The 27,528-nt window shown below is 55.3% G+C and overlaps 1 protein-coding gene across 1 annotated transcript in view; it reads right to left on the reverse strand.

Annotated features, from left to right (window-relative positions):
• Nucleotides 1-16,020, reverse strand: part of PPP2R3B (protein phosphatase 2 regulatory subunit B''beta) — a 95,679-nt gene extending 79,659 nt beyond the window's left edge. The window contains exon 1 of the mRNA XM_065901005.1: nucleotides 15,688-16,020. Within this exon, the coding sequence (XP_065757077.1) occupies nucleotides 15,688-16,020 (333 nt within the window). The remainder of the gene's footprint in view (nucleotides 1-15,687) is intronic.
• Between the last annotated feature and the right edge of the window lie 11,508 nt (nucleotides 16,021-27,528).

The raw sequence follows: 27,528 nt of genomic DNA on the forward strand, positions 1-27,528 counted from the left end.
CCCGCGCCGCGCCCGGGGTATCCGCTGCTAGAACTCCAGGAAAAGAGATGCCGGCGGCTCCCTTCACAGCGCTTTCCCTGACAAACTGCACGGGCACACCTGCTCTCTGCGCGCACGGGCGCTGTTCCAGGGTAGCCGCGCACGGGCGCAGGTGGAGCCCCCCGAGCCCAGGCAGCCCCCCACCCCGACCTCGCCAGAGCGGCGAGGGGCCCGCGGACGCAGCGGACCCGCCCGCCGCACCTGCTGGAAGGCCTTGAGCCTCTTCTTGAAGCGGGAGGGCAGCACGAAGTCGCAGCCGCGGGCCAGCGAGGCCAGCTCCTGCCGCAGGTCGGGGTCCTGGCGCAGGGACAGGTCCCGGAGCCGCATGTCGGCTCGCATGGGCCGCCGGGGCCCGGGCCGGGCGCGTTCGCGGGACTGGAGCTGCGGCTGGCCGGGGCCGGCGGGGTCGGGGTGGTCCGGGCGGCCGGGCTCAGCGCGCTCCATGCGTCGCTGGCCGGCGCTCTGGGGGCCGGGCCTCGGGCGCGCGCATTCCTCAGGCGGGGCCGGGCGGGCGCACGCGGCGGGGGCAGGGGAGGCGTGGCGGACGCGCGGCCCCTCCCGTGGCCCGGGCTGTGCTCCGTGGTGCTGGACGGAGCGCTGGACGCCCGCCCCGAGCTGGCCTGCTGCGCGCGGAGCTGCTCTCCCGCCGAGAGCCTCCCTCAGCTCAGCCTGTAGGCAGGCCGGCAAGGGCAGCGGACCTGGAGACGCCGCCTGCCGGCTCCTGGGAGGGTGGGCCTTCTCTCCGGACAAGGGCAGCCTGTCCAGGACTAAGCGGAACCTGCTACAGAGCCCGCGGCCGGCACCCCGGCCGCGCCCGCCCAACAGCCCACGTGCGGCCCAAGAGCTGGTACATCGGGAAAACGGCCCCAAACGAAGGGGGCACCCACCAGCCCTTCAGGAGTTGAGAAGATACACTTGACCGGCAGAGGATGCTCTGACGGCCTTTGTTTAAAACTCGGGGTTGGGGTGGAATACGGGGTCTTATTGCTCTCGCCCTGTCGTACACGGCTGTGTAGGGTGTAGTGGAACGCAGATGACATAGATGGTGTGAGTGGTGTGGAATACGACACAGACGATGCATACTGTCGTGTCATGTGAGCGATGAGAGCACGCGACTCAGCCCCTGACATGAGGATGAACCAGCAGCAGAGCCAGGCCCCCCTCTGGGCGGTCTTTTCCCCCACATACCGTCTAGAGCAGGCCTGCATGTCCCACCCCTGAAATCCCAGGACCCCAGGAACGCCTGCTCCGGCCAAAGCTGACCTTCCCTGCCCCCTTCCCTCTGCCCCCAGACAAAGATGTTGGGGAAATGACCTGGGGGGTCGAAAGGCACTTCACCCATCCACCCTCCTCCTTGTCTTTCTAATGGACTTTTTTGGGGGGGAGGGTAGCTTTTGTTTTACAGAGACGCTGGGCACAAAGTACAGATCTCCCGTGTGCTTCCCCTGCGGAGCCCAGGCTCCCTGTCACAAACACCCCGCACTGGGTGCTGCATCTGTTACAGCGATGAGCACACAGGATGACCCCATGCTGATATGCTGCTATGAACAGAAGTCCACGGTTCCCCCTAGGGCGCATCGTGGTGGTGCACATTCTGTGGGTCTGGACAAACGCACAGTGACATGTGTCCACCATTACAGCATCACGCAGGGCGGGGTCCCTGCCCTGGAGTCCCCTGGGCCCGGCCTGTTCATGTCCCTCCCCAACGCTGACTTCTTACTGTGTCCGTATTCTGTCCTAACCCTAGCTGGGATCTGCCCTTCCCGGCGTGTCCCCTAGCCGGGCTCGCTGGGGTCTGCACTTCCCGGCGTGTCTCCTAGCCAGGATCGCAGGGGTCTGCCCTTCCCGGCGTGTCCCCTAGCCGGGATCGCAGGGGTCTGCCCTTCCCGGCGTGTCCCCTAGCTGGGATCACAGGGCTGCAGCCTCTCAGACCCGCTTCCTCTTTCATCTGCACCATCACCCCACCCCAAATTCCTCTTCAAACTCCTGTTCAGGGGGCTGCCCTCTCTCCTGTCCTTCCCCTCTGCCTCTTTCCCATCTCTTTACCCTATTTTGTCCTTCTTCCCATTCCTGGAACATCCTCAAAGATTCAGAGGTTGGCTGGCGACCCCTCTGGTTCTCCAGACATGCAGACAGGGGCAGTGTATGCACCGCAACGTGGCCACAGAACCAGCCGAGCTGGTGTAGGGCCACAGGGCCTAAGTTCTGCCCTGTCCAGACCGGGACACAACACGCAGGAAGGCCCCCAATACCACGCCCCGGGCAGGGACCAGGTTCAGGACAAACTTCTGATTTCACGGTGTCGGCAGCGGGTCATCAGTGGCTCAGGGAGACTTCCGGACCCAGGCGCAGCCCTGTCACTCCGCGCTACGTCTCTGCCACGAACGGCCACACCGGCAGGCTCACTCTCGTTCCCCCCTCCCCTGCAAACCCCAGGGAAGAGGTGCTCCTCCTGTAGCTTGAAAAACTGTCCAGGTCCTCCATCGGGGGCCCCTTCTATGCTGCTCCTCCCAGGGGAAGGCAGAGCATGTGTCCTGCCCCAGACCAGGGCTTGTCCCTGTGCCTGGCCCTGGCCAACCAGCCCACGGGATGGCCGCAGGTCCCGTGCCGGCAGAGACTGGGGAACACAGACTGCCGAGAACACAGGGGCTGCTAAGCCCAGGGGTGAGTTTTCACAGCAAAGCTTGGCGCCGCTGCACTGAGCGTGAGAGAAGAACACAAGGGCAGGTGGGGCAGCACAAGAACTACACACCTGGGCAGGCCCTGCCCGCAGGGCCTCCCGACCAAACAGACTCTACCTTTCCAAGTCAGCTCTCAACCTTTCTGTTTAAGTTTCTGTAGCGATGCTGGTACGCGTGCGTCAACTGCAGTGCTGAGGGGCCATGAAACCGACACCGAGAGAGTCCCCAAGACCCCTCACTTGTAGGTTACAATTTGGCTACAAACCAGAAATTTAATCCAAGTAGAAAAAAGGAATATTTTACTCATTTCTTCACTTCTAGGTAAACTGGGGAAAAATCCATAGCCTCTCCAACGCTCAAATGTAGCTCAGGAGAGAGGGAGACTGAGGCCCCCAGCAACCTTCAGTAACGTTTCTGCCCCAGAGCAAGGGCTCACCTGCAGGACAGCCCCGGACAGAGGGAGCAGGTGAGGAAACAGGCCGCAGACCACGGGGTGGAGTGGGCCTGGCTCAGGTAGGCAGCTGACCTTGCGCAGGACTGAGGGCTCCGGGCCGCTCCACAGACAGGGAACATCTGCCCCCCGCGGCCACTGCTCTGAGAGCAGCACACCCACCGAGGCAGCGTCTAGAACCACGCGGGCGCTCGGCACGTGCAGACACAGCATCACCGGCTCTCTTTCCCCTCCTTCAGCCCAGGCCCTGGTGCTCCGGAAGCTGAGCCACCAGCCAGGCTGGAGACACTGTCACGAGGAACAGAAAGAGCCATGGGGGCCGGGGGCGGCCCCTCGCTGGCAAAACACCCATGAAAACTCCTCTCAGCCACGCCCGGTATGGACGGTGCCCAACGCCGGCGGTGCAGACCCTGGGGCTGGCAGCAGGCCACGGGCACCCCTGAGGCCCCGGGTCTCCGCGGAGGCCTGAAGTCCCCGGGACAGCAGAGAACAGCTGATCCCTGCCACCAGCACCCCCTCCCCATGTTGCTCATCCCATGATTCTCTGAGCTCGGAGCCAAATGCTGGCCAGGAAGACTAAGACGTGATGTACTGTCCACAATGTAGCGTCGATGCAGATAAAATAACGATTCCGGACAATCAGCGCTGCAACCCGGCTACAGAGTCAGCTCGGCCCTGGCCCATCTCCTGCCCCGGCTCCTGAAAGGCCCAGAGGTGGCCAGGCCACGTGCACACGAGGCCCCCAGACGGCAGCGGCTAGAGACGAGGAAGTGCCAGCCTCCTCGTGTGGTCTGAGCGATCTCAGAAAGCTCACGGCGCTTCCCCTCTGGCAAAGGAGTTTTCTGGAAGTCTGTTCTTAAGTTTCTGGACTTATCTGACAACGCTGATCTCTACGCTGCTCTGTGACGACAGCGTGTAGTCTGTAGGACGGAAAGGATCTGACGTTTGTTCAAACGGGCTGTGGTCTGGGACTCGACACCCAGGGAGGTATGCTTCCAGACAAAAGAGGAACGGAGACCAGATTCACCCCCTGCCTAGATTCTACAGAGCATTTTAAGGAAGAAATGATACCGATATTGAACACCCTTACAGAAAACAGAGCAAGGGGTAACCAATGCCAGCTCCTCTTGGGAGGCCAGCATCCCCCTGACACCACTGCCAAGGACATCACACAGAAGACAGGAGACGGGTGTCCCCCGACCACAGACACGCTGACCTCACAACATGCGAGCCCTCAGAGCCCAGCAACGTGCGAGATCATCAGCTGGGATCAGTGGATTCATCCAAGGAAGCAAGGTTGGTTAACACCCACAGATCAAGTGAGAAAACATCACGTGATCATAAAGAATTGGACAAGATTCAACACACATTCACGTTAACAGTTCCCAACCAACTAAACATACAGGGTAGCTTCCTCAACCTGCGAAGGGCGTTATGAAAACACCTGTATCTATGTCATCCTGAGGAAGACGGGATGCTTTCTGGCTGAGCCGGGACAAATCGAGCACCTCCGCTCTCAGCGCTGACCCCTGACCAGGCCCCGAGACCCCCCCAGCTGAAGTGTCGGGCAGGAAGGAAAGTCCCAGGCACGCTGGCCGGGAGGGGTGACGCGGGACAGCTGTCCCTCACGCCAGCACGACCCCGGTGCAGAGTCCTCGAGCATCTACTGACCGCAGAACTGATCAGCGGGTCAGCGACATCACAGGGTGGGGACTCAAGTGCACGGCTGTCGGAAGTCGGCATGCGGAGGTGACGGGAAGACAGTTCCACTCCCAGCAGCACCGCAAGGAACAAACGCCCCAGCAACTCATCTAGGGGAGGCACCGTAAGACCTGCCCACCCAGCCAGAAACCCTGCGGACAAGGACGGGAGCCTCCATGACGGGTGACCCGCACTGCCGGGCGGCCACGGCCCCACAGCGTCTGCAGACCACGTGGCCTTTTTGTGTAGAACTTGGCACCATGATTCTAAAAGTCTACGGAAGCAAAAAGCACCCAGAAAAGCCATCCCAACAGTCGTGCACCGGGGCGGGCAGGGCGCTGGTTTCAGCTCACCAGAACGCGGGGCGACCTGCAGTGCGCGCACAGGTGCTCACAGGCGCGGGACAGAAGGTCCAGGAACCAACCCAGACACTGCGGACACGGGACTTCCGGCAAAGGCGCCGGCACAATTCAATGGGAAATCGTTTCAGAAAGCGACGCTGCAGCAATTGAGTCATCACGTACAAACGAGCGCGCTTGCAACCTCCCCCGACACACACGGAAAGTAGCGCGGACAAGACCGTAAGTCTAAGCACAGAAGCGAAACGTGGAAAAGTTCTAGAGGAGACACAGGAGAAAACCTATCTGCCCTAGGGTATGACAAAGACTGTTTACGTTATGGACTATACTTTTGGGAACATCAAATAAGGAATAAGTTGGACCTCATCAAAATTAAAAACTTTTCTGCTTCAGAAAACACTAATAAGAATATAAGAGAAGGTGAAGGAGACTGAGATACAGACTTCCAGTTGCAAAATAAATAAGTCAAGGGTATAAATGTACAGTGTGGGAAACAGTAACTATGTAACATCTTTTTTTTTTTCTTTCTTTTTTTTTTTTGCAGTACGCGGGCCTCTCACTGTTGTGGCCTCTCCCGTTGCGGAGCACAGGCTCCGGACGCGCAGGCTCAGCGGCCATGGCTCACGGGCCCAGCCGCTCCGCGGCATGTGGGATCTTCCCGGACCGGGGCACGAACCCGCGTCCCCTGCATCGGCAGGCGGACTCCCAACCACTGCGCCACCAGGGAAGCCCCTATGTAACATCTTTGTATGGCGACATATCATTACTAGATTCATTGAAATGTATAGAAATACCAAATCACTATCTTGTAGAACAAGAACATAGTTTTATAGGTCAATTATACTTCAAAACAAACACTCATAGCAAAAGAGATCAGGTTCCTTACTAGAGGAAGTGCGGGTGTGAGGAGGGAATTGAATGAGGAGGTCAAAAGATACAAACTTCCAGTTAGGGGATACATGTGTACTAGGGATGTAATGCACAACATGGTAAAAATAATTAGCACTGCTATATACGGGAGTTGTTAAGAGTAAATCCTAGGAGTTCTCAGCACAACAAAAGAAAAGGTATCTTTTTTTAATATACCTTTAATGTCGTATCTATATGAGATAACGGACCATACTTATCGTGGTCAGCATCTCACGATTACACGAGTCTAATCGTTACGCTGTACACAAACTTACAAAGTGCTGCGTGCCAATTATATCTTGATAAAAGAGGTAGAAGAGATGGAACATAAGAGAAGTCATTCACTAGGAAGACAATTTGCAGATCCGGTACGTGATAAAGGAGTTGTATCCAGCATACACACAGGACTTACCAACTGAATGAGAAAACCAACGACCCAGTGGGGAAAATGGTAGAGGCTCTGAATGGACACTTCAGCAAAAAAGCCCAACATCACCGTCACCAGGGAAACGCAGATAAAGCCACAGAGGTGCCCCCAGAGGCCCACATTCCAGAGCGGGGCAGGTCAGGGGCCTGGCGATAGCCAGGGCTGGTCAGGATGGGGCAGGAACAGCCACCGCACAGCCCATTTGGAAGGCAATTTGACAGGCCCTTAAACAGCAAAATGCACATGTGCCATAAAACCCAGCGATTCCTCCTTAGGCCTGTCCCTAAGGTGAGTGAAGACACGGTCCTCACGAGGACTCACAGGCGAATGTGCTCAGCACGAGTGCCCGTGAGCTCAAAGCCCGGGACAGGCCCAGGGTCCAGCAGACACAACACGAGGCACCCCCGCTCAGGGAGCAGTGCTCAGCAAGGAGACGCGGTGCAGAAGCACGCGCTCGAACTCGGTGAGCTTTACGGGATGAAGGACACGAGAACGCAGCTGGTAAAAGTCTGCCTGCAGTTGCAGAGGAGACCTCGGACTGCTACGGACGTTGCTGAGAGCCCTGGCTGCCTCAGGGGGTGGCTAAGGCGGGAGAGGGTTTGTGCACAACTATTAACGTCCTTGGAACCCTGAATGGGAAGGCACCGCATCTCCAAAACTAAGCCATCCACTCTGGGCCAGCCAGAGGGACACTTCAGCACCGCCCTGGGCGGTCTGTCGCGCCTCTGCACAGCCCGGTGACCTGCAGCACCCTCCAGCACTGGATGCTACCGGCACCAGGACACCCCACCTCAAAGCGGAGACGCGGATGACACATGGGGAATGGCACTTCCCAGCCACTCTGTGGCAGTTGGAGAAGCCCATGTCACAGCCAGGGAAACGCAGATAAAGGTGGAGGTCCAGGACCTCCACCCAGGGCGGCAACAGAGCCCTGCAGCTGCAGGCCTGAGAGGACCCCTGTCAGCCACAGGCAGCCCCGCAAGTCCAAGGACCAGCAGCTGCCCCCCACCTCCTCATGGAGACCACCCGCACCCACGTCCTCCTGGAGACCCTGCCCCCACCTCCTCGTGAGCCCCCGGACCCTCCCCTCAGCCCCTGCCCTCTGTATCCCGAGGAGCCCCGTTCCGTGGCCTCTGACCCCCGCCCGGGTGCCCAGCTGGGTGCTGGTGCCACCCCCAGAGCTCCGCCATCCTCCCCAGCAAGCGTCCTCCAGGGCCCCCCTGCGTCCCTTCTCCTGGGGCCCCGGGGATCCTCAGGGACCCGTGCACCACGCGTCCTCACTCTCCCTTCCAGCACGGCCTTGCAAAGGTGCTTCCTTCTTCCAGGACCACTGATGGGGCACCTGCAAGAGGCAAGGAGCAGGGAAGGCCCCGCCTCACCTCCCCGGGGCTGCAGCGCAGACAGACTGGAAGCGGGAAGCAGGTGGCTCCAGGGGATGAAGAGGTGCACGGTGGGTGGTCAGGCTGGCAGGACACGCAGCACAGCCCGGGAGCCGTTCCCAGGCCCAAATGCTGTCCCCGACCCCCCACATGCGAGACAACCACCACTCTGGCCCCGGCGGGTGCGGGGGAGCATCCACGGGGACCCTGCCTCCTTCCCCTGGTGGGGACCCAGAACGGTCGCACCCGGCCCCTGAAACGCAAACTCTGCCCAGAAGACTGATCCACGGCGCTCCCGAAACCTCCTCCTTTCATCCCGGTCTAATTACACACGCGTTCGTACCAACAGCCCGTGTGGGGTTACGAAGTGCTCTTCAGCACACAAACGTACCCCTGGAACACGTTTGCGTGGACAGGTTTCCTGGGGAATGTGCCTTCCTGGACACCCGAGCCTAACCATGCTGTTAAGAGCAGGCAAACAGGGAGCCATGACAGCGGGGTCTGACCTCTGACCCACCACAGGGTCTGCTGGCTCTGTGCTGTCAGGACACTGCAGCCCGGGGCAAGGAGGTGACATCGTGAAGGGACCGGCCAGCGGGCCTCCCGAGCAGACCTCGGCCTCGGCGCTGTGCGCATGGCGCGGTGGACGACTGTCTGCGGGGTAGGGGGTGGCGGGGGCAGCCCTGGTCTCCACCCCAGATGCCAGGGCCCCTCCCCCAACTGCAACAACCAGAAACATGACGCACGCGGCCGTCGGGTGAGCAGTGGTGCTGTGGCCACAGACCGACACACTCACTGGCCCCCCAGGCTCTGTGCTGACAGCTGGTCTCGGGGCACCGGCAGCTCAACTTCCACCTAATCCTGAAAAGCACAGACTCCAGAAACGGCATAGGGTCACTCGGACAGAAACGTTCCCACGTGGGAACACCACGGACCTACTTCCGAAAGCACGGACGCCTCCGCCGTGGTCCCCCTGCAGGCCCGCCCGTGGTGTGAGTCCAGCGGCTCCGAGCGCCCAGAGTCCCTGCTCCGCAGCTTCCCCGCAGGGAGCCGATGCGACGCGGTCTGGCACCCCCGGTCCTGTCCTAACCACGCGGACAGGAGGCGGTGCACACACACACACACACACACACGTGGGCCCAGCTCCTGCCGCAGTCACACGCGCCGGCCCCTCCAGCCGCGCTTCCCGCGGCGACACCGCTTCCGGGCCAAGGTGAAGACTGTGTAGACGGCAGGGCCCCTGCTGCGGGGTCCGAAGTGCCTCCTCAGAGCACCCCCATCCCCTGCACTGACTGACTGCCTCCACTGCTCCGAGCATGGGTCCTCCCAGGGGTTCCCAGCAGCAGACCCTGGAACGGGGTAGAGACACACAAATTCCACCACCACCGCTGCCCCCGAAACCGGAATTCTGGAAAAGGGCTCAGCAACTGTTTTCACGGGCCTCCCTTCCACCTGTCCACCTGTCCCCAGGACACCCACACATCCATCCAGCCTCAGGACTCTCCCATCCACGGTCCACCTGTCCCAAAGACGGTCTCATCTGTCTCTTCATCCATCCGTCCCCAGGGCCCTCCTGAAGGATGTCATCAGCTCCGCCAAGCAGGTCACCAGGCCACAACACGCACAGAAGCTCCCACAGCACTCTCTGCTGTGGACCTGTCCCCAAACTGCCCTTCAAGGCTCCGAAAGACCCGCCGAGTCTGACACCGACCCGAGACCCGCACAGTACTGCCGAGTGCTGAGAAAACGAATGCTCCAAAGAAACAAGTGTAAAATAAAAACAAAAACAAACAAAGCAACAAGTGTAACTCCTAGGCAATTCTGTCACAAACAGGGGTGAGGGGTGGTACACAGCTCTGCTCTGGACAGTCACTGACCCAGCTCCTGAGGCCCTGGGCTCTGAGGCGCCACCACGAGGACTCCCCCTGCAGGCACACAGCACCGGCGACTCTGCTGGTGAGTCCTCTGGGGTGGGGAGGGCCCTGATTCTGCCCCCCTACAAGCCCCATTCAAAGGTCCCATCCAACATGGGGCAACGTGATGGACGTGGGGCCCTGGGGATAATAAAGACGCAGGCTGAAGGTACCTGCTATATGGGGAACCCATGGAGATACTCCCTGGGTTTAGCTCTAGCACGCTCCTGAACCAGGACTAAAACAAGACTCAGCCAGGACCACTGAAGCAGGGCCCTAAACCAGGACTGAACCAGAGCCCTGAACCAGATCTCCTGAACCAGAACTTGAACCAGGGCTCCTAAACCAAAACTGATCCAGGACTCCTGACCAGGACTGGACAAGCAACTGAACCAGGAACCCTGAACCAGTACTGAACCAGGAACCCTGAACCAGCACTGAACCAGGGCCCCTGAACCAAGACTAAGCCAGAGCCTCTGAACCAGGACTGAACCAGTCCTCTCCTGACTAGGACTGAACCAGGCCTCCTGAACCAGGTCTAAACCAGGTCTCTTGACCAGGACTGAACAAGCAACTGAACCAGGACTGAACCAGGGCCCCCGAACCAGGACTGGACATGGGCCATGAACCAATGCTCCGGAGCCAAGCTAAACCAGCACTGAACCAGGCCTCCTGAACCTGACCAGACAAGGGCCCTGAACCAGGAATGAACCAGGTTGAACCAGGACCCCAGAGCAAGGAATCAAACATGGCTCCTGAACCAGGACTAAGCCAGGACTGAACCGGTGCTGCCCTGGACTGGGTTCGGCCATGTAGTGTCCCCCCCGGGCCACAGTGGCCATCCAGTGGCCGAGCCTCAAGTCGGCCCCTTTCGACCCAGCAGCCTGGACAGGGCCTGGGGAAGCTGGTCCATGGGGGGCCCACAGGCAGCTTTGGGGGAGCTGAGGACTTGGGGGCGAGGCGATACCCACCATCGCTGGGGAGTGGGCTGTGGCCAATCTGCATCTCAGGCCCCTCAGGCTCCTCACGCAGCCCTGTCTGTGGCCAGTCAGGAACAGGAATGGCGGCCCAGGCAGTGCCCGGTGGACGCCGGGTACCAGAGTGAGGTGCCCTTGGTGGCACATGCAGGCTGCGGGTGCAGGGCCCTGTTTGGGAGGCCCGAGGGGACAGGACAAGAGCACTCACACACACCCCACCACGTGATCCCGAGAAACCTCCTGGTTCCACTCGTCAGGAAGAGAACGGAGGGCGTCTAGCTTCGTGCCACTTCAATGTGGCAAACTCCTGACCAGTGATAAAAAGTTCTCAATATTTCCCCTCCTTCCTGCACAAAGAGTCTCGTTGATGCCAACTACGAAAACCAGAAATCGTTCTTCACTAAGAGATCCACAGAATGGAACGTGGCCAAGCTCAGCCCCTCTGTGAAGTCACGGTCACCGGGCAAACTCAAGGCTCCCGTCAGAAACGCTCTCAGGATCCTGACCTTCTGCTCCGAGGACTTCCAGGCCCTTTCTGTCTCCAACACATCTGCAGGAAAATCTAAGGATGCGTCAAAGTAAACACACGTGCCTGCTGTGTGTACACGCATCTGCACATACACACGAGCGTGTCTCCAAGGAACGCACTTCTAACCTAGAACATGGTCACATGTCCTGAGGGAATCAACGGTTAACTGGATACCCCCAAAACTACAAAACAGCTGCAGAGAAAGATCTAAATAGATGGATAATAAATTTAACCAAGGAGGTGTGACCTGTGTGCACACAACATTGCTGAGAGAAACTATGGGGCACGTAAGTAAACGGAGAAACCCCCCCGAGTTCATGGGCTGGAAAACTCAGCTGTTCGGGGGCATCAGTGACACCCAGCTGATCTACAGATTCAATGCAATCCCGATCAAAATGCCAATAGGCCCTTTCTGTACAAGTTCATAAGCTGATTCTCAATGTTAGGTGGAAATGCGAATGTCAGCATAGCTAGAGCTGTTTTAAAAGAACAGAGTTGGCCGTACACCGCCCACTTTCCACATGTTAGTCTACAAAGCGCCCCAGAGTGAGAACACAAACACAGATCAGTGGGTTAGGGATGAGAAAATAGACCCAGACGCATACGGCCAATTGATTTCAGACAATGCAACTCAATGGGAAAAGGAGAGATTTCAAAACTGCTGTGTACCTGGATATCTTACACCACATGCAGAAACTTATGAAATGGATCAGAAGTTTAAATGCAAAAGTGAGAACCAGGAAGCTTTTAGAAGGAAAAGAGCAGATAACCCTGAGAGCTTGGGATAGGTACATATTTCGTAGATTGGATGTAATAAATAAGAAGCATAAAAGAATAAAATTGAAAGAATCAAAAAAGTAACAGCTTTTGCTTTCAAAACACACGTTAAACAAATGACAAAACAGGCCACAGACTGAAGAGAAATATGTGGAAACATGTGTCTCATAAAGGACCTGCATCCAGATTCCACATAAAGAGCCCTTACGACTCAACGACGGAGAAATACCCAGTTTTCAAAATGGGCAGAAGATTTGGACAGGCGGCGCACAATGGCTGATACGTCATGAAAAGATGCTGGCTGTCACCAGAAAACAGGGAAATGCAGATAAAACCATGACACACAACACGCCCGCCGGGACGGCTGAAGTAGAAGTCTAAGGACAGCCAGTGCCGGGGAGGCGTGGACGAGGACCCGCACGCACGGCTGGGGAAACGGGACGTGACACCTGCCTCAGAACAGTGTAGGGGCTTTGGAGGCTTTTCAGTTTTGTTTTGTTTTTTAAGTTAAACACACACACAGCGCACAGCCCAGCAGTTCCACTCCAAGGTCATTCATCCAAGAGAGACGCAAACACCTGTCCCCACGAGGTTCTCAGCAGCTTCATTCATGAGAAGCACACGCAGAAACAGCTCGAGTGGCCCCAGTGCTGAAGTGACAATCAGGCTGTGGTCCATCCACGCAACGGGATCCTACTCGGCAGGGAGAGGGAAGGGCAGGCTGCGCAGCACCTCAGACAGATCCTGGGAGCGGGAGTGGCTGCCGGGGGCGAGGGGCACGGGGCCCTGGGGGCAGGAAGCGCTCGCTCCTCGGCGTGTTCACACGTGAGTGAGTGTGACGACCGTCCCGCACACCTGTAGGCACCATTCGCTGTATGTAAACTAACCCCCCACAAACTGGACTTTTCAAAAATCAAGGGTTAAGAACAAGCCCCTCCCTTTCCCTGACACCTCTGCTTCCACACTCAGGGAGGGGCTCAGCTGCTGCTGGGCTGGGGGGGTCAGCCGACACGCGCACCCCTCAGCAAACCCACCGTGGAGGTCTGAGTGTGTCCAGGCACCCGGGACGCAGCAGGCGGCAGAGAGATAAAACAGAGCCCTTCGCTTCCGATGGCGATGGGAAGTGGGGAGAGGAGACACAGCAGTGAAGGGGGAGGGACAGTGCCCAGGGTCTTTGCAGATGGGATAAAGTCAAAGATCTGAGCTGAGGTCCTCCTGGAGGAGGGTGGCCCTACATCCAATGACAGAGTCCTTCTAAGACACAGAAGGCGAGAGACCCAGACACAGAGGAGAAGCCCCGTGAAGACAGAGGCAGAGACGGGAGGGACGCGGCCACAAGCCCAGGGACGCCTGGAGCCCCCAGAAGCTGGAAGAGGCGGGAGGGACCCTCCCCTGGAGCCTCTGGAGGGAGCTCGGTCCTGGGACACCTTGACCACAGACATCTGGTCTCCAGGATGGGGGAGGGTGGATTGTTGCCTGTCACTCCCAGGACTCTGAGGTGTCCTGGGCTCTGCGAGGAGGGTCAGGACCCAGCCTCCTCCCCACCACTCCCATGGGTGAGGGCCTCACGTGAGTCTTACTTGCTTCCTATTAGTTGTTAAAGAAAAAAAGGTCCAGAGCTCTCCTCACAGCACTTTACGTATGAACGTTTTTCTGAAATTAATTATCCACTTCTTGGGGCAAAAGAGCTCTTATCATTTTGTCCAAATGAGAAACATCCTTTTGGGTTACTCGCTTCTCGAAATCCAAGTGAAGCGCGCCATAAATTCCAAATACACTGAGATGTGCTTAAAGTCACCTTCAAGTACCAGGCAAGGTCCATCATCACGTTTTGAACACTCTTGGGACGACTAAGAGAAAGTCATTCTGTTTTCCCTCAAAACCGGTTTCTCGTGCTGACTTGCTGTATCTGGTCATGAAAACCACAGACCAGAGGAGGGGTCTTCGGTCTCACCCCACCTCCGTCAGCACTTCCTTTCATTCACCCACTTTCCATCCTGGCCACGCCCCCCAGGCCACGCCCCCCCCTCCAGGCAGAAGCTCATCTCTCTGCGGGCCCCATGCAGTGCAGGCAATGCGATAACTTGGTCTTGGGGAAACACCACTCCCGCCATGTCGCTGCCCTCGGGAAGCCCAGCAGCCGGCCACAGAGGCAGAGAGATTACCCAGCCCTGAGCTCTGCTTCTGGCTCAATCCCAATCCGGCTGGCGGGCCCAGATGCAGCAGCCTGCCTTGCGGAGGCTCTGAGCATAAACACCTGGTCCTCACACTTGGAACATAGCCACCCCCCACCACGTCCCCTCCCCCCGCAGGCACCCTCCCCCAATTCAGGGCACCCCCTAGTCCCACAGCTCACTTCCTCCACGCCCCATCCCTCCAGACGGAGAGGAATGGCCTCTCCCTGCTGTGAACGCCTACAGAACTTAACTTCCACAGGTCTGTGACTTCCTACTTGCTGCGCAGAAACACATTCTCTTCACATGCATCCAAGTCACCCTCCTTGCACGAGCTGACCTTTTGTAGACATCTCCAGACCTAAGGGGACTCACACCAAGTCATGGGGTCACGAAACACAAGAATTCATCTTCCAGCGGTGTCCGCCAGGCTGTGTCACCGGAGCACACTTATTGACAAAGTGGGGAGCTCCCCACAGAAGGCCTGAGGGATCCCAGGGAGGAAGAGTGCCTGAGGGTGGACGGGCGGGGGGCTGTCACTGTTAGAGGGATCTTGCTGAGCCCTGGCCCTCTTCACGTACCCACCTCCTCAGTTCAATGGGGGCTCAGGTAGGCCTTCTGGAACACTGTGGTTCTGCAGGTCAGTGGGGGCACTGCAGACGGTCAGACTCAGGGATGAGTCCCAGGACACACGTTCCTGCAGATCCAAATAAGCCGCCTTCGGGGCGTTTCTACAGGGTCTCCCAAGCTGCCTCTGGGTCTACCTCCCATCCTCCTTGGAGGCTCACTTTCTGGAAAATATCCTTGATCTGTAAGAACATGTCAGACACCCTCCAATCACTTGGAACCAGACGAGTTCCTTCCGGACTGACATCCACTTCTCACCCTCCCCTTCGTGGCTGGGAACCAGCAAACTAAGTTATGGGGGAAGTCCCTCCTCCTATATGCTCAGTGCTGTTGATGGGATGGATGCGGACTCAACCGAAAACACTTAAATGTTATCATCAAGTCCCAATGGAACAGTCACACTCCTTCAGGCTTAGGCGTATGCTAGGGGTACGATATGCACCAACCATACGTTTTCCCGTAACACCTGGAGACGCTTTATTACTTTTAACCGACACAGTATTAAAAATCAAAAAGCACCTTTTGTAAAAATTAAATATACTGCTGTCCCAGAATGACGACCAACTTGGGAATGTGTCAAAGACAACATTTTTCTGTGTGCGAGACTTTGTTGGCAGGGGGAAGAGACTAGCCGTGCCAGCCTTTCATGCCTGACACTCCTCCAGCATCTTCAGCCACCCTCAGCTACACGTCGGTAGGCGACCCGAGTTACCTCCGCAGGCGTTAGAAGGAAGGGTAACTTACTACTCTCGTCCCTGCGGATCGACGAGGCCCTCGAACAGGTGGTCCACTCCGGGCACTAGAGGCGGCTCCCAGGGGGAGAGCGGTGGACACGGGGGACGGGCTGGGCGCCCCTGAGCTATCCAACCCGCGCGGCCTGCAGGCAAGGGCCGGGGCTGCGAACGGGGGCCCGGGCTGCCCTGCGTCTCCCCCGACCCCCTCGGGTCCCCCGGGCATCTTGATCCTCTGCAAGCAGTCTTGGAGCATTGCCTGCGTGCTGGACTCGCTGAGCCAGCACAGGAAGAGTTCGTCCACCTTCATCTTCAGGACAGGCTGCAGGACTTTGCCGGGCGGCATCTCCGGGGCTCGGACCCTCCTTCCAGGGGGACTCCTTCCTCCTGCACAGGTGCCTGGAGCCGGGACCGAAGTCCGGCCTGAAAGGACCTCCGCGTAGTAGGCGACGGCCGCCAGAGGGGACGAGCCCCACGGGGGTCCCGGACCCGTGGTCCCGGGTGAAGGCGGCCGGCCCGGCGGACGTCGCGGGTCCGGGACCCGGTGAGGAGGCAGCGGCCCGGCGGGCGTGGCGGGCCGGGGTCCGGTGTGGAGTCAACTGCCCGGCGGGCGTCGCTGGCCCGGGGTCATGGGTCAGGGGTAGGGCGGCACCCCGCCCAAGGGCTGCGCGGACTCGGGGGCTCGGCGGAGGCGGAAGGCCGGACCGCGGCGGGGCCCGCCCAGCTCAGGGCAGCTTCAAAACGGGCGCGCCCGCTGCGCTCCCAAAGAAGGTCGCCTATGTCGTGCGTCACCGTGACACGTGGCGTCATCACGGCGCCACCAGTAGGCGCCCACGACTCCAGCCGTGGCTGTGCCGGGGCGTTTCAGTGGGCTGGACGGCGCTCAGGAGCTGGAGTGGGGACGGGGGCGGGGGATGGCGGGCACCCCACCCCATGTCTTTCAGCTTTTAGGCTTTCTTGGGGTGCGGCCCGCACCAGCGACGTGCCCTTTTGTCCGCGGAAGTGCAAGCATGCGCGGTGCCATCTCGCCGGGATGGGCGGGGTTAGTTGGCCGGTCTGTTGGGCATTCGCAGTGCATGCCTGTAGTGGCGGCGCTCGGGAGGCCAGTCGGTGGAGCATGAGCAGTGCGTGCCCGCCGGGAACTAGTCGGAGGCTGGACATTGTGCGAGGAGAGGGCGCGGTACAGGGGACGAGTATGCGCAGTGCGTGCCCGCCGACCGCGGGAGCGAGCACGCGCGCTGCGGGAGCGAGCGGGAGGCGGGCGTGGCGGCGGTTGCGGGGAAATGCAGATTTTAGATAAAACGGGGCCCCTTCAGACCGCAATGGTCGCGGTTGCCTTAAATTTGTTAAATGATAGTGACGGGATGGAGGCGTGCAGCTGCTTTAAAGCTGGCCTTTCAGGCCCAGAATGAATTGCTTTTGTAATTGCAAAAATAATACGTTTATTTTGATGGAAGTGGAAGTAATTACTTAAATGACTTTGGCCCCATGACTAGCTTATTTCAGTTTATCCTTTTAATAGTGTCGGTAAATCATCCACACAGCACACGTGCACCTCTTTTTTTTTAATGCCTTGATTTCTTTTTTCTAAGTTTTTTTTTTTTTTCTCTTAACATTATGAGGTTTCATTTGGGTTTGCTCTCTTTTAGGAGGTAATTTCGAGGTCTTATGAGCTGGGCTCTCCTATATAAGTATAAATATAGCTAGACTCACTAAATAACTCTTAAACTATGGTTTTATTTTGTGCCTACAATGATTTCAAACTTCATTTGTGTTTGTTGACTGAAGAAAAATGCACAGCCTAAGAGTTGAGAATTATGTTTTATTCCGTGGACTTGCTGAGGACTTAAGCCAGGGAGGTAGCCTCTCAGATGGCTCTGAGGGACTTCTTCCAAGAGGTCAGGGAGGAGCCAGAGTACAGAGGCCTTTTCTGCAACAAAAAATAAGATAGTTGGAAGGTTACTGTTAATGAAAGAAAAACAGACATCTCAAGTTAATGAATTTAGCACTTTTCTATGAATGGGAAGATGCTAAAGATAGGAGATCACTCTTTTGATATGCACCGTAGCTATCTGGGACCAGTATCCTGCTTTTCTCCATCCTGAGTCCCCCCAGGGTGCACAGTCCAGGGTGCCTGCAGTGGCTGAGAGCTTGATGGATGCAATATCCTTTGTTTACTGATATGGCTTGAAGATAAAAATCCGAGTATCCTGTGTCAGGACAGGGCCATAATGCGGGAATTCTGTGCGGTTATTTCTATTCATTGGGAAGCTAATGCTTGCGTGCACAGGCTGTGACTTCTGGAGAGAAGTAAATATTAATACACGTCTCTGAGTTTATCACATACAGACATCTTGTCCAAGAACAAATGTGCTTTTCACTCGGGGTCTGTAAACGAGCTGCCATTCATCCACGTGGTTTTGGGCGGGGTGGGGGGGGGGGCGGGGAGTGGTCATTTTGAGTCCCTGCACAAGACGGCTTTATACGCCGGGGCTCGGCGGGGCCTAAAGAAAGGTCTGTGCGTCTGCCAACGGGACAGCAACAAACTCCGGGAAGGAAACAGAACCTCCTTCAGTCTGTGCGGTGGATCCTGCCGCAGAGGACAGAGAGGTGCTGTGTGGCCCGAGGACGGCGGGGCAGAGGCCGGAGGGGCCTGGGATGTGCACCGCCCACCCCTGAACAGAGGCAGGACTCTGCTGAAGGCAGGAATGGAAGCACTGCTGGCTGCATCCGCCTTCCAGGGGTGGCGGAGGTCTCAGGGCGGTGGGGCGGGGTGTGGGGGGGGGTGTGTGGACAGCGTGCAAGTGGAGAGGAAGATCCCAGAGGGCCCCCTGTGGGAGGGCATGCACTGCGCATGCTCCCCATGTGGGAGGGCGGAGCTTATCCAAGGGAGTGGGAGGGAGGGCAGTCCTTCCTTCGTCCACGGGAGCCCAGGGCCCTTCTGTGGCCATCAACTCAAAGCCGATGGGACACACCAGCTTCAGCCCCAGGTGGAGCTGCTCGGAAAGGCAGGCGCTCAGGACACCCTGTGGCTCTGAGTCACACCTGCCTATCACCAAAGCCCAGGTCGGGTGGTTGATTGCACACTCAGGTGTGAGGCGTGAAGACGCCCTGGACAGAGTGTCCTATGTGGTCAGTCTCACTGGTCCTGGGCTGACCCTGAGCTCCAAATATACGTGTTCTGTGCAGCTAGAGGTCGGAGTGATCAAGTTGATATCTGCCACGGCTGTTCCACCTGAGTTTCTTCTTTCTTCCCTCCTTCCTTTCTTCCTTTCTTTCTCTCCTTCCATCTTCCTCTCTTCCCTCTCTTCCTTCCTCCCTCCCTCCTCCCTCCCTCTCTCTCTTTCTTTCTTTTTTTTTTTTTTTTTTTTGGTCTTTGTCTTTCTCGTGAGAAAGAACTCCTGAACAGCCACGAGGGTACATGTGTTTGATTTCAAGTGACTTCCTCTCAAAGTACTTAATGGGGAGTTCCATCAAGTACAGTGGAGGCTCTTTTCTGACTGGCGTGTCTTTTCCATCTCTGTCTTTTCCCTTCCTTGTCTTTATTTGCTTTGTTTTATTCCCGACTGATTTCCTTTTCAGCCTTGGTTTCTTGCTGGATAAGACTTCCTTTCAGACCATGTGAAAGCGGAGGAAGTGGCTGGTGCATCCCATCACTGTGGGGCAGCCCCGGCAGACACATCCCGTTACGGGAATACTGCACATTCCCTGATTGTCGAGGAACCATTTCCTTCCTGTGAACCTCGCTCACCCCTGTACCCCCTAACTTGTGGGACTCAGACAAACCCCGGACCCAGTGCCCCCGAGTTTCCCTCCATTGAAAGCAAAGTGGTTTCGAGGAAAGGTTTCCAGACACAGAACCAGGGATCAAATGGCCTTTGAACATTTTTTCGGCATTCCTTATGTGCTAAGGTTTTCCTGCAGCCAGGACAAAAAGGAGGGGGAAATCCATTGAACGTTTCCTATATAAGTAGTAGCATTTTAGGTAAAATGCGATATGGACCTGATAATTAAAAAAAAATTTTTCTTTCTTAGCACCCATTTTGATAAGCCTTCAAAGAATAAGAATGTTAAACAAAAGAGGAAAAATGAAACGAATTCATAGCAGTTCTAAGCAAACTAAATAGAACTGAAAAATCTCAAATGCTAAAAAAAAAAAAATTTTAAAGATTGGAGGGGGGAGGGATAAATTGGGAGGTTGGGATTGACATACACACAGTACTATACATCAAATAGGTAACTAATAAGAACCTACTGTATAGCACAGGGAACTCTACTCAATACCCTGTCATGGCCTATATGGGAAAAGAATATGAAAAAAAAAGAGTGTATATATAAAACTGATTCACTTTGCTGTACACCTGAAACTAACACAACATTGTAAATCAACCAATAAAAACTAAAAAGAAAAAAAATGGGGAGTATGCATATAATATGCCCTTTTATCCACAAGAAAGAGTTTTACAGAAGTTGTGTATGTGCATATGGTTTTGTACTATTTATAACGAAACTTTCCAGACATCCACTGATGGTCTTGATTCAACATCCCAGTTCTAAATGCTGGCTTAGGACCCCATCCTCTAAATGACCTTTGACTCTGCCCCATTTTTTGTCGTATTTGTCCAGCTGTCAGCTGTTACGGTTGTGATCCGCTGTAACTTCATGACATCAGCTCGCCCGCCTCTATCAATCCCTTGTCTTTTAATTTACTAAAAATTTATTTGTTATGCTGGGACGCAGCATAATTAAACGGGTTAGTATTGGGTCATCTGAGTGTGTGCGATACGCCTGAGGACATAGATAAATAAAACAACTCATGATCTCAGAGATCCGGAAGCGGAATGGGGTGGAAGAGGGGAATTATTTAATTAGATAATTCAATGTTCAATTATACAGTATGATGCAGAAAGATGATAGAAAAGGGAACGTGGGGAGACAGGACAGGCTTGCAGGGGGTTGAGGGAAGTGCTATTTAAGCAGAGTTGTTAAGGATAATTAATAGTGGAAAGCAGGCTGCGTGGAAAGAACACACAAGAATTGAAGCTAGAACCATTGTTTGAGGGTCTGTCGTGAGCGGCTTCTGTGCCAGGCAGAGACGTTGGACGTTCTCATGCACAAATACCTTAAATTAGGAGGCTGGAAAAATAGTGATCATGTTAAGTTATGGTGGGATAGTTGGTAAAACCACAACTTGCATTAACCTGGGAGGCAAAACATGTACCTTGTACACCGGCAGCTCTGGGAAACCATCTGAAAACAAGACTGCAGGCTGGTTGTGACCAACTATATTCCATCAATTTCTACATGAAAGAAAAGGAAAGAATGGGCCAATTTGCCACCAGAATTTTACAGAGAATAAGGGCAAGCCCCCAAATTGCCGGGTTAGAAATTGAATCCATTTTCTTTCATCCAATCAGAAGTGTGTCCACTATAACACAACCTTGGAGAAAAGACCTAATGCAGGTTTGATTCCCTTTATGAAGACTTCTGAAAGAACTAGAGAGAGCAAATTGGGGGTGGGGGACTCTGAGAAAGAGCCCAGAATCCTTGTCACTGAGTTTAGAGAGAAGGGCCAGCTCATGTCAGCCAACTCCCAGCCATGGATACAGATGCACAAGGGAGAAGAAATGATGTTATTGTAATCACAGAGTTTGGGGATGGTCATTACACACGACTAACTGCCTGATACACAAAAGGCAGACCGTTGAAACGCAAAAGGCAGGGATTGAAATGATCCAGTATGTCTGAGGCCTTTAACTCTGACAGTGAGGAGGAAGATGAGTTACAGGCATGGGAATCTAGACAACGATTCCAAGGCTGTAAGGGATTTTAGTGGGTGCATTAGTTGCCTAGGTCGGCTGTAACAAAAAGCCACAAACTCAGTGGCTAAAAACAACCCAAATGTCCTCTCTCATGGTTTTGGAGGTCAGAAGTCCAAAATCAGTTTCACTGGCTGCAGTCAAGGGCTGGCTCCTTCTGGGGTCTCCAGGGGAGAATCTGCGCCATGTCTTTTCCAGCTTCTGGAGACAGCTGCCTTCCTGGGCCCATGGTCCCTAGCTCCATCCTCAAATCTCATCACTCCAATCTCTGTTGCTGTAGTCACACAGCCTTCACCTCTTCTGCCTTCAAATTTCCTGCTGCCTCCTCCAAAACGGACCCTTGTGGTGACATTGGGGCCACCAGATAATCCAGAATCACCTCCCATCTCAACACCATTGATTTTATGACATCTGCGAAGTCACTTTTACCACTGGTGTTAATTTCCTGGGGCTGCCATAAGGAAGTAGCACAGCTGGAGGCTTAAACAACAGACATGTATTTCCCAGTCCTAGAGGCTGGAATCTGAGATCCAGGTGTGGGCAGGGCTGTTCCCTACTGAGGCCTCTCTCCTGGGCGTGTAGATGGCCATCTCCTCCCTGTGTCTTCACGGGGTCATCCCTCTGTGTGTGCCTGGGTCCTGATCTCCTCTTCTTATAAGGACAGAAGTCCTATGGGATCAGGACCCACCCTAGAGACTTCATTTTACCTTAATCACGCCTTTAAAGACAGCATCTCCAAATACAGCCCCATTCTGAGGTCCTGGGGGTCAAGAGTTCAACATAGGAATTTCGATGACACAGTTCAGCCCGTAACAGGTGAAAGGGTGGGCTGGGGAGGGGCCTTGGGAACATGAGACATCGTGAACGGTAGCCATGACAATTGCCTGGAAACCTCACCTGTCCAAAAAGCAGCAAAGAACTCAGAAGCAGAGAAAAGACTGCTTCTTCTCGCTTCCTCTTTATAATTTCTGTCTCTTTATTGAAATTCTCTTGGTCTCCTTTAGCTCTTTGAGCTTATTTTAAGCATCCACTTAAAGTCTGTTGGGGATTTCCCTGGCGGTCCAGTGGTTAGGACTCCATGCTTCCACTGCAGGGGGTTCGGGTTCAATCCCTGGTTGGGGACCTAAGATCCAACAAGCCATGCGCCATGGCCAACAACAAGCAGGCAAACAAAACAACAACAAAATAAAGTCTGTTGAGTGAGTGCAATGTCTGGGCACATACTGTGTGGTGCCTTTTACGTGAGATGTCCAGAACGGGCAAATCCATGGAGACAGAAGGCAGATCAGTGGTCGCCAGGGGCTGGTGGAGGGGGATGGAGAGTGACAGCTCATGGGGACAGGGTCTCCTTTTGGCATGATGGAATGTTCTGGAACCAGACAGAAGTGGTGGGTGCACAATATTGTGAATGGGCTTAATGTCACTGAGTTGTCCAGTTTAAATGCTCATTTTTATATCATGTGAATTTCACCTTAATTTAAAAAAGAGAAAAGAAAAGAAAGCACACAGGTAGAGAAAAACCGAGAAACAGCCCAGAGAGGGATCCCGGGTCAGGAGCCGGAAGACTAGACGTGGTGGAGTGCTTCCTCTGCCGTCCCCTGAATATTTGAGGCTTCCGAGCAGACTCAGCACTAAGGCGAGCGCTGCTTCTCGTTTTGCCTTAAAACCACTTGGTGATGTAGGTCTGATTAGCCAGCCGTGTGTAACTGACGGAGGCATTTGAAGCAAGTTGACCAGTGGCCGGAGAAGTTTGGACAACGAAAACCCGGCAAAGTCATCCCAAGCTTCGTGTGGGCTCTGAAAAGGGAAACACTGTTCTGATGGAGATGACTATTCCCTCATCACCCCGGTGTAAGTGATTCAAAGGGGGCCCCCAAAAGTTATGCCCTCATCTTGACCCCAGAACCTATGAATGGGACCTCATTAGGAAACAGGGTCTTTGCAGGTGTGATGAAGTGAAGGGTCTGAGATGAGGTCCTCCTGGATGAGGGTGGCTCTACATCCAATGACAGGGTCCTTCTAAGGCACAGAGGAGAAGAGACACAGACACAGAGGAGAAGCCCCGTGAAGACAGAGGCAGAGACAGGAGGGAGGCGGCCACAAGCCCAGGGACTCCTGGAGCCCCCAGAAGCTGGAAGAGGCGGGAAGGACCCTCCCGTGGAGCCTCTGGAGGGAGCGCAGCCCTGTCCACACCCTGATCTCAGACGTCTGGTCTCCAGGACTGGTGGAGGATGAATTCCCGTGGTTTTAAGGCCCCCAGTTTTGGGTGATGAGTTACGGCAGCCCTGGGACATTCACACTCTGGGTCCTTGTGAAAATGGGGTGGTGCTGGAGGGAAAGTCCAGAAATCTGAGCTTTAATCCAGCCCCTTTGTCCGAGATGCTCTGTGAAACTCTAATAAGTACACTGTGTCAATTTTGCGTGTCTCAAGTCAGCGGAGAGGAAAAAGAAGAAGCAGAAGAAGCCAGGAATGGCCGGCACCACGTCTCACAAGAGAGCACAGAGGTGGCTTCTCCCTCCCCTATAACTCCTCAGGCCTGTGTCCTGATCCATCGCAAGGAGACCTTGACAAACACCTCTTTGTCCTGGGCCCTCTCACTGCCACTTGTTTGGCAACATAAAAGGTCCGTTGAAAAAGGCTCCTTTTCCACTTTCACGTCTAATTGAATTCTCTCCCTGACCCCCCAGTTCCCCACGGCGCCATTTCAAGGTTTTGATGATAAGGGAAAGAATCTCGTATTTGGATAATAAAATTTTCTGACTTGCCTTCCGCCGCCTTCAACTCAATTTCCCGTCCCTGGAGACGATGTGTGTGATAGAATAGAATCAAATTCCTTATTCATGGGGAAAAAGCTCCAATTTAATCTGAATATGCAGCACTCCGCACGGGTCAGGGTGATGGATGGCATATGGAAACGCTTCTGGGGCAGGTAATCAAGTGGGAGAATGCACGCGGGAGTGCTGGAAATAGTGAAGTCGATTGAATATCCCCGCAAAGTGCAAAAATGCACATTACGCCGCGAGGCCCCGCGTCCTCCTATGACTGTACCAATAACAGCTCTGTCACAGGGGAAGAAATGGTAGGCCACAAATTAGGACTTAATGTACGAGAGCACATGGAAATGCATCCGCTGGGCTGGGCAAGGCGGCAGCCGCCTGCCACCGCGTTCGTGGGGAAGGACAGGTGTCCTCGCGGGAAATGAACAGAAGCTGTGGGTCTTGCCAAACCTTGACGCGTTTCCGAAGGATTCAAAGGAGAAGATGAATCTGCGGGAGCTGCAGAGAATTGGAAACACCTCGTTAGAGACGAGCATGGGAATTCACAGGACGGACAGCCTGGAAGGTTGAGCCCTGGCCCGTCCCAACACCAGAGGCAGGACTGGGGTTCTCGGGCATAGAGGTGCTTCGGGGTGAGAAATCAGGCTGAAAATGAAGAGATTTGGAGCCTGGAGCAGCCCAGGTCCTAGGCTGCTGGGCCCTGTGCTTTAATGTTCTGGAAAAGCACGTACGGGAATGTTCCTTGCTGCCCCAGGCGCCCCTGTCACTCAGCCTGCTTTGGTGGGGAGTGTGGTCATAGTCACCGTGGTCCAATGAGACGTGCCCATGAGGAGCGCATGGGGAATGTGTTTTCTGTCTTCTATTTATGCTGCGAACGCTAGGTGTTTACTTTGTTTCTTCCTTGGTCACCAAGGCAGGGATGTTGTAGAGGGAGACTCGGGGGCCTTAGGGCGGGGACCTGTCTTCCTGGAAAGTATTTAGGGGAGGAAGGCTCTGCCTTCCCGTCAAAGTCCCCGTGAGACACGTGCGATTTCCACAGGGTCCCAGATACAAGAAGGGGCTCAGCACCGTCCTTGTGTGGACTGGACGGTGAAGCCGATCGTTAGATGCCTAGACACGGGGCTGGACGAGCAGGGCATAGGGGACTGACATGTCAGAGTGACATCCATGACCCCAAAACCATCCCCTGGGAGACCTCTGAGACCCCACCATCCCTGATCTGTCACAGACACGATCTCACAGTGCCCTGGACATAGACGTCATCCTAGGTGACCCCTGTGACCTCACCATCCTCTGGGTGACCTTGACGTCGCCATCCCCCAGGTAATCTCTGTGACTGAGCCATCCCCTGGTCTGCTCTCAGGCATGACCTGGATGTGGGCCCTGTCCTTGGATGACCCCAGTGACCCCAGCTACACCCACATTTTTTCTCTCAGGTCACCACTTCGCCAGCCCCTCCTCACCTGGGCACAGGTGGGAATCCAGGTGGCCCCACCCTGCCCATCACACTGATCTCCTGGGCTTGACTCATGGGCAGTAGAGCAGGGAGTGGGGCTGTGCAGAGGGCCCTGCTGTAGGAGGCTCTGTCCAGCCCCTGGCCGCCCCCCCGGCCCCGCTGCTGGGGGAACCAGGTGGTCTCCCATGGTCACCTGGAAGAGCAGCTCTGTCGCTCTGGTGGTTCCCAGAGCTACCGGAACCCCTTCCTTTTGTCTATGATCCAAGGTGTCACATGCCTGCACACAACTGTTCCATTTTATAAAATTTAGTTTTTAATTTATTCAGGTGAAATAAAATTAACCATTGGAAAGTGGGCAAGTCGGTGGCATTTAGCACATTCACCGTGTTGTACAACCACCACCTCTATCTTCTTCTCATCCCCCCAAGGAGACCCCGTCCCCATCAGCTGTCACTGCCCATCCCCTTCCCCCAGCCCCTGACAACCATGAACCCACTTTCTGTCTGTGGATTTGCCTGTTCTGGACGCTTCCTATCAATGGAATCACACTGTGTGTCCTTCTGCGTCTGGCTTCTCTCACTGAGCATCGTGTGTTCAAGGTCCATCCACGTTGTAGCCTGTGTCAGAGCTTCACTCCTTTTCATGGCTGAGTCATATTACACTGTGTGGATGGACCCCATTCTGTGTATCCATCTGTCCATCCATCCATCCATCAATCCATCCACCCATCCATCATCCATCCATCCATGGACACTTGGGTGGTTTCTGCTCCGTGCCTGCTATCTGTCGTAATGCTACGAAAGCCTTCATGTTGTAAGGGAAAATGTTTACCATTCACTGTGTCACTGAGGTTTACTCGGGGACCAGAACATTGACTCAACCACTCTGACCCTCAGTTGCCTCCTTGGCAGTGTTGCCTCCATCACAGCCCTCATCTGGCAGATTCTGACACACATTAGATGAGCTGACATGGGAAAGGCACTCAGAACCATTCTGGAACCTCACAACGAGGGCTGGGGATGTGGTGTGGGCCCCTCGCTGGGGTCACGTGAGCCCTGCTCACTTTCAAACACCCACACAGACCCTTCCCTGCCCCCACCGGGCACAGACCATGGTTATGGGCTGAACAGTGGCCCCAAAAAGATATGTGCATGCCCTGACCCCCAAAATGTGGGAATGAGGCCTTATTTAGAAACAGGGTCTCTGCAGATGTGATGAAGTGAAGGGTCTGAGATGAGGTCCTCCTGGAGGAGGGTGGCCCTACATCCAATGACAGGGTCCTTCTAAGAGACAGAAGAGGAGAGACACAGACACAGAGGAGAAGCCCCGGGAAGACAGAGGCAGAGATGGGAGGGACACAGCCACAAGCCCAGGGACTCCTGGAGCCCCCAGAAGCTGGAAGAGGCAAGAAGGACCCTCCCCTGGAGCCTTTGGAGGGAGCGCGGCCCTGGGACACCTTGATCTTACACGTCTGGTCTCCAGGACTGGGAGAGGATGGGTTTGAGATGTTTGAAGCACCTGGTTGGTGGTCAGCTGTGTGGCCACCCCAGGACACTGACACACCACCACCTCCGCTGGGGCCACGGGGCCTGCAGATCCACAAGCCCTCACTGACCATCACCTGCGGCCCTTCATCCCCCTTAGAAGACAAGAGACACTTCTCTGTGACCCCTGGGGCTCTTTTGATAGATCCCTTAAGTCAAAGAAAATGAAAACATTAATTTGAAAGGTATGTAGACCCCAGTGTTCACAGCAGCACTATTTACAATACTGAAGACATGCAAGCAAAATAAATGTCCAT

Source organism: Phocoena phocoena, chromosome X (genome assembly GCF_963924675.1).
Source record: "Phocoena phocoena chromosome X, mPhoPho1.1, whole genome shotgun sequence".
NCBI classification, from domain to species: domain Eukaryota; kingdom Metazoa; phylum Chordata; class Mammalia; order Artiodactyla; family Phocoenidae; genus Phocoena; species Phocoena phocoena.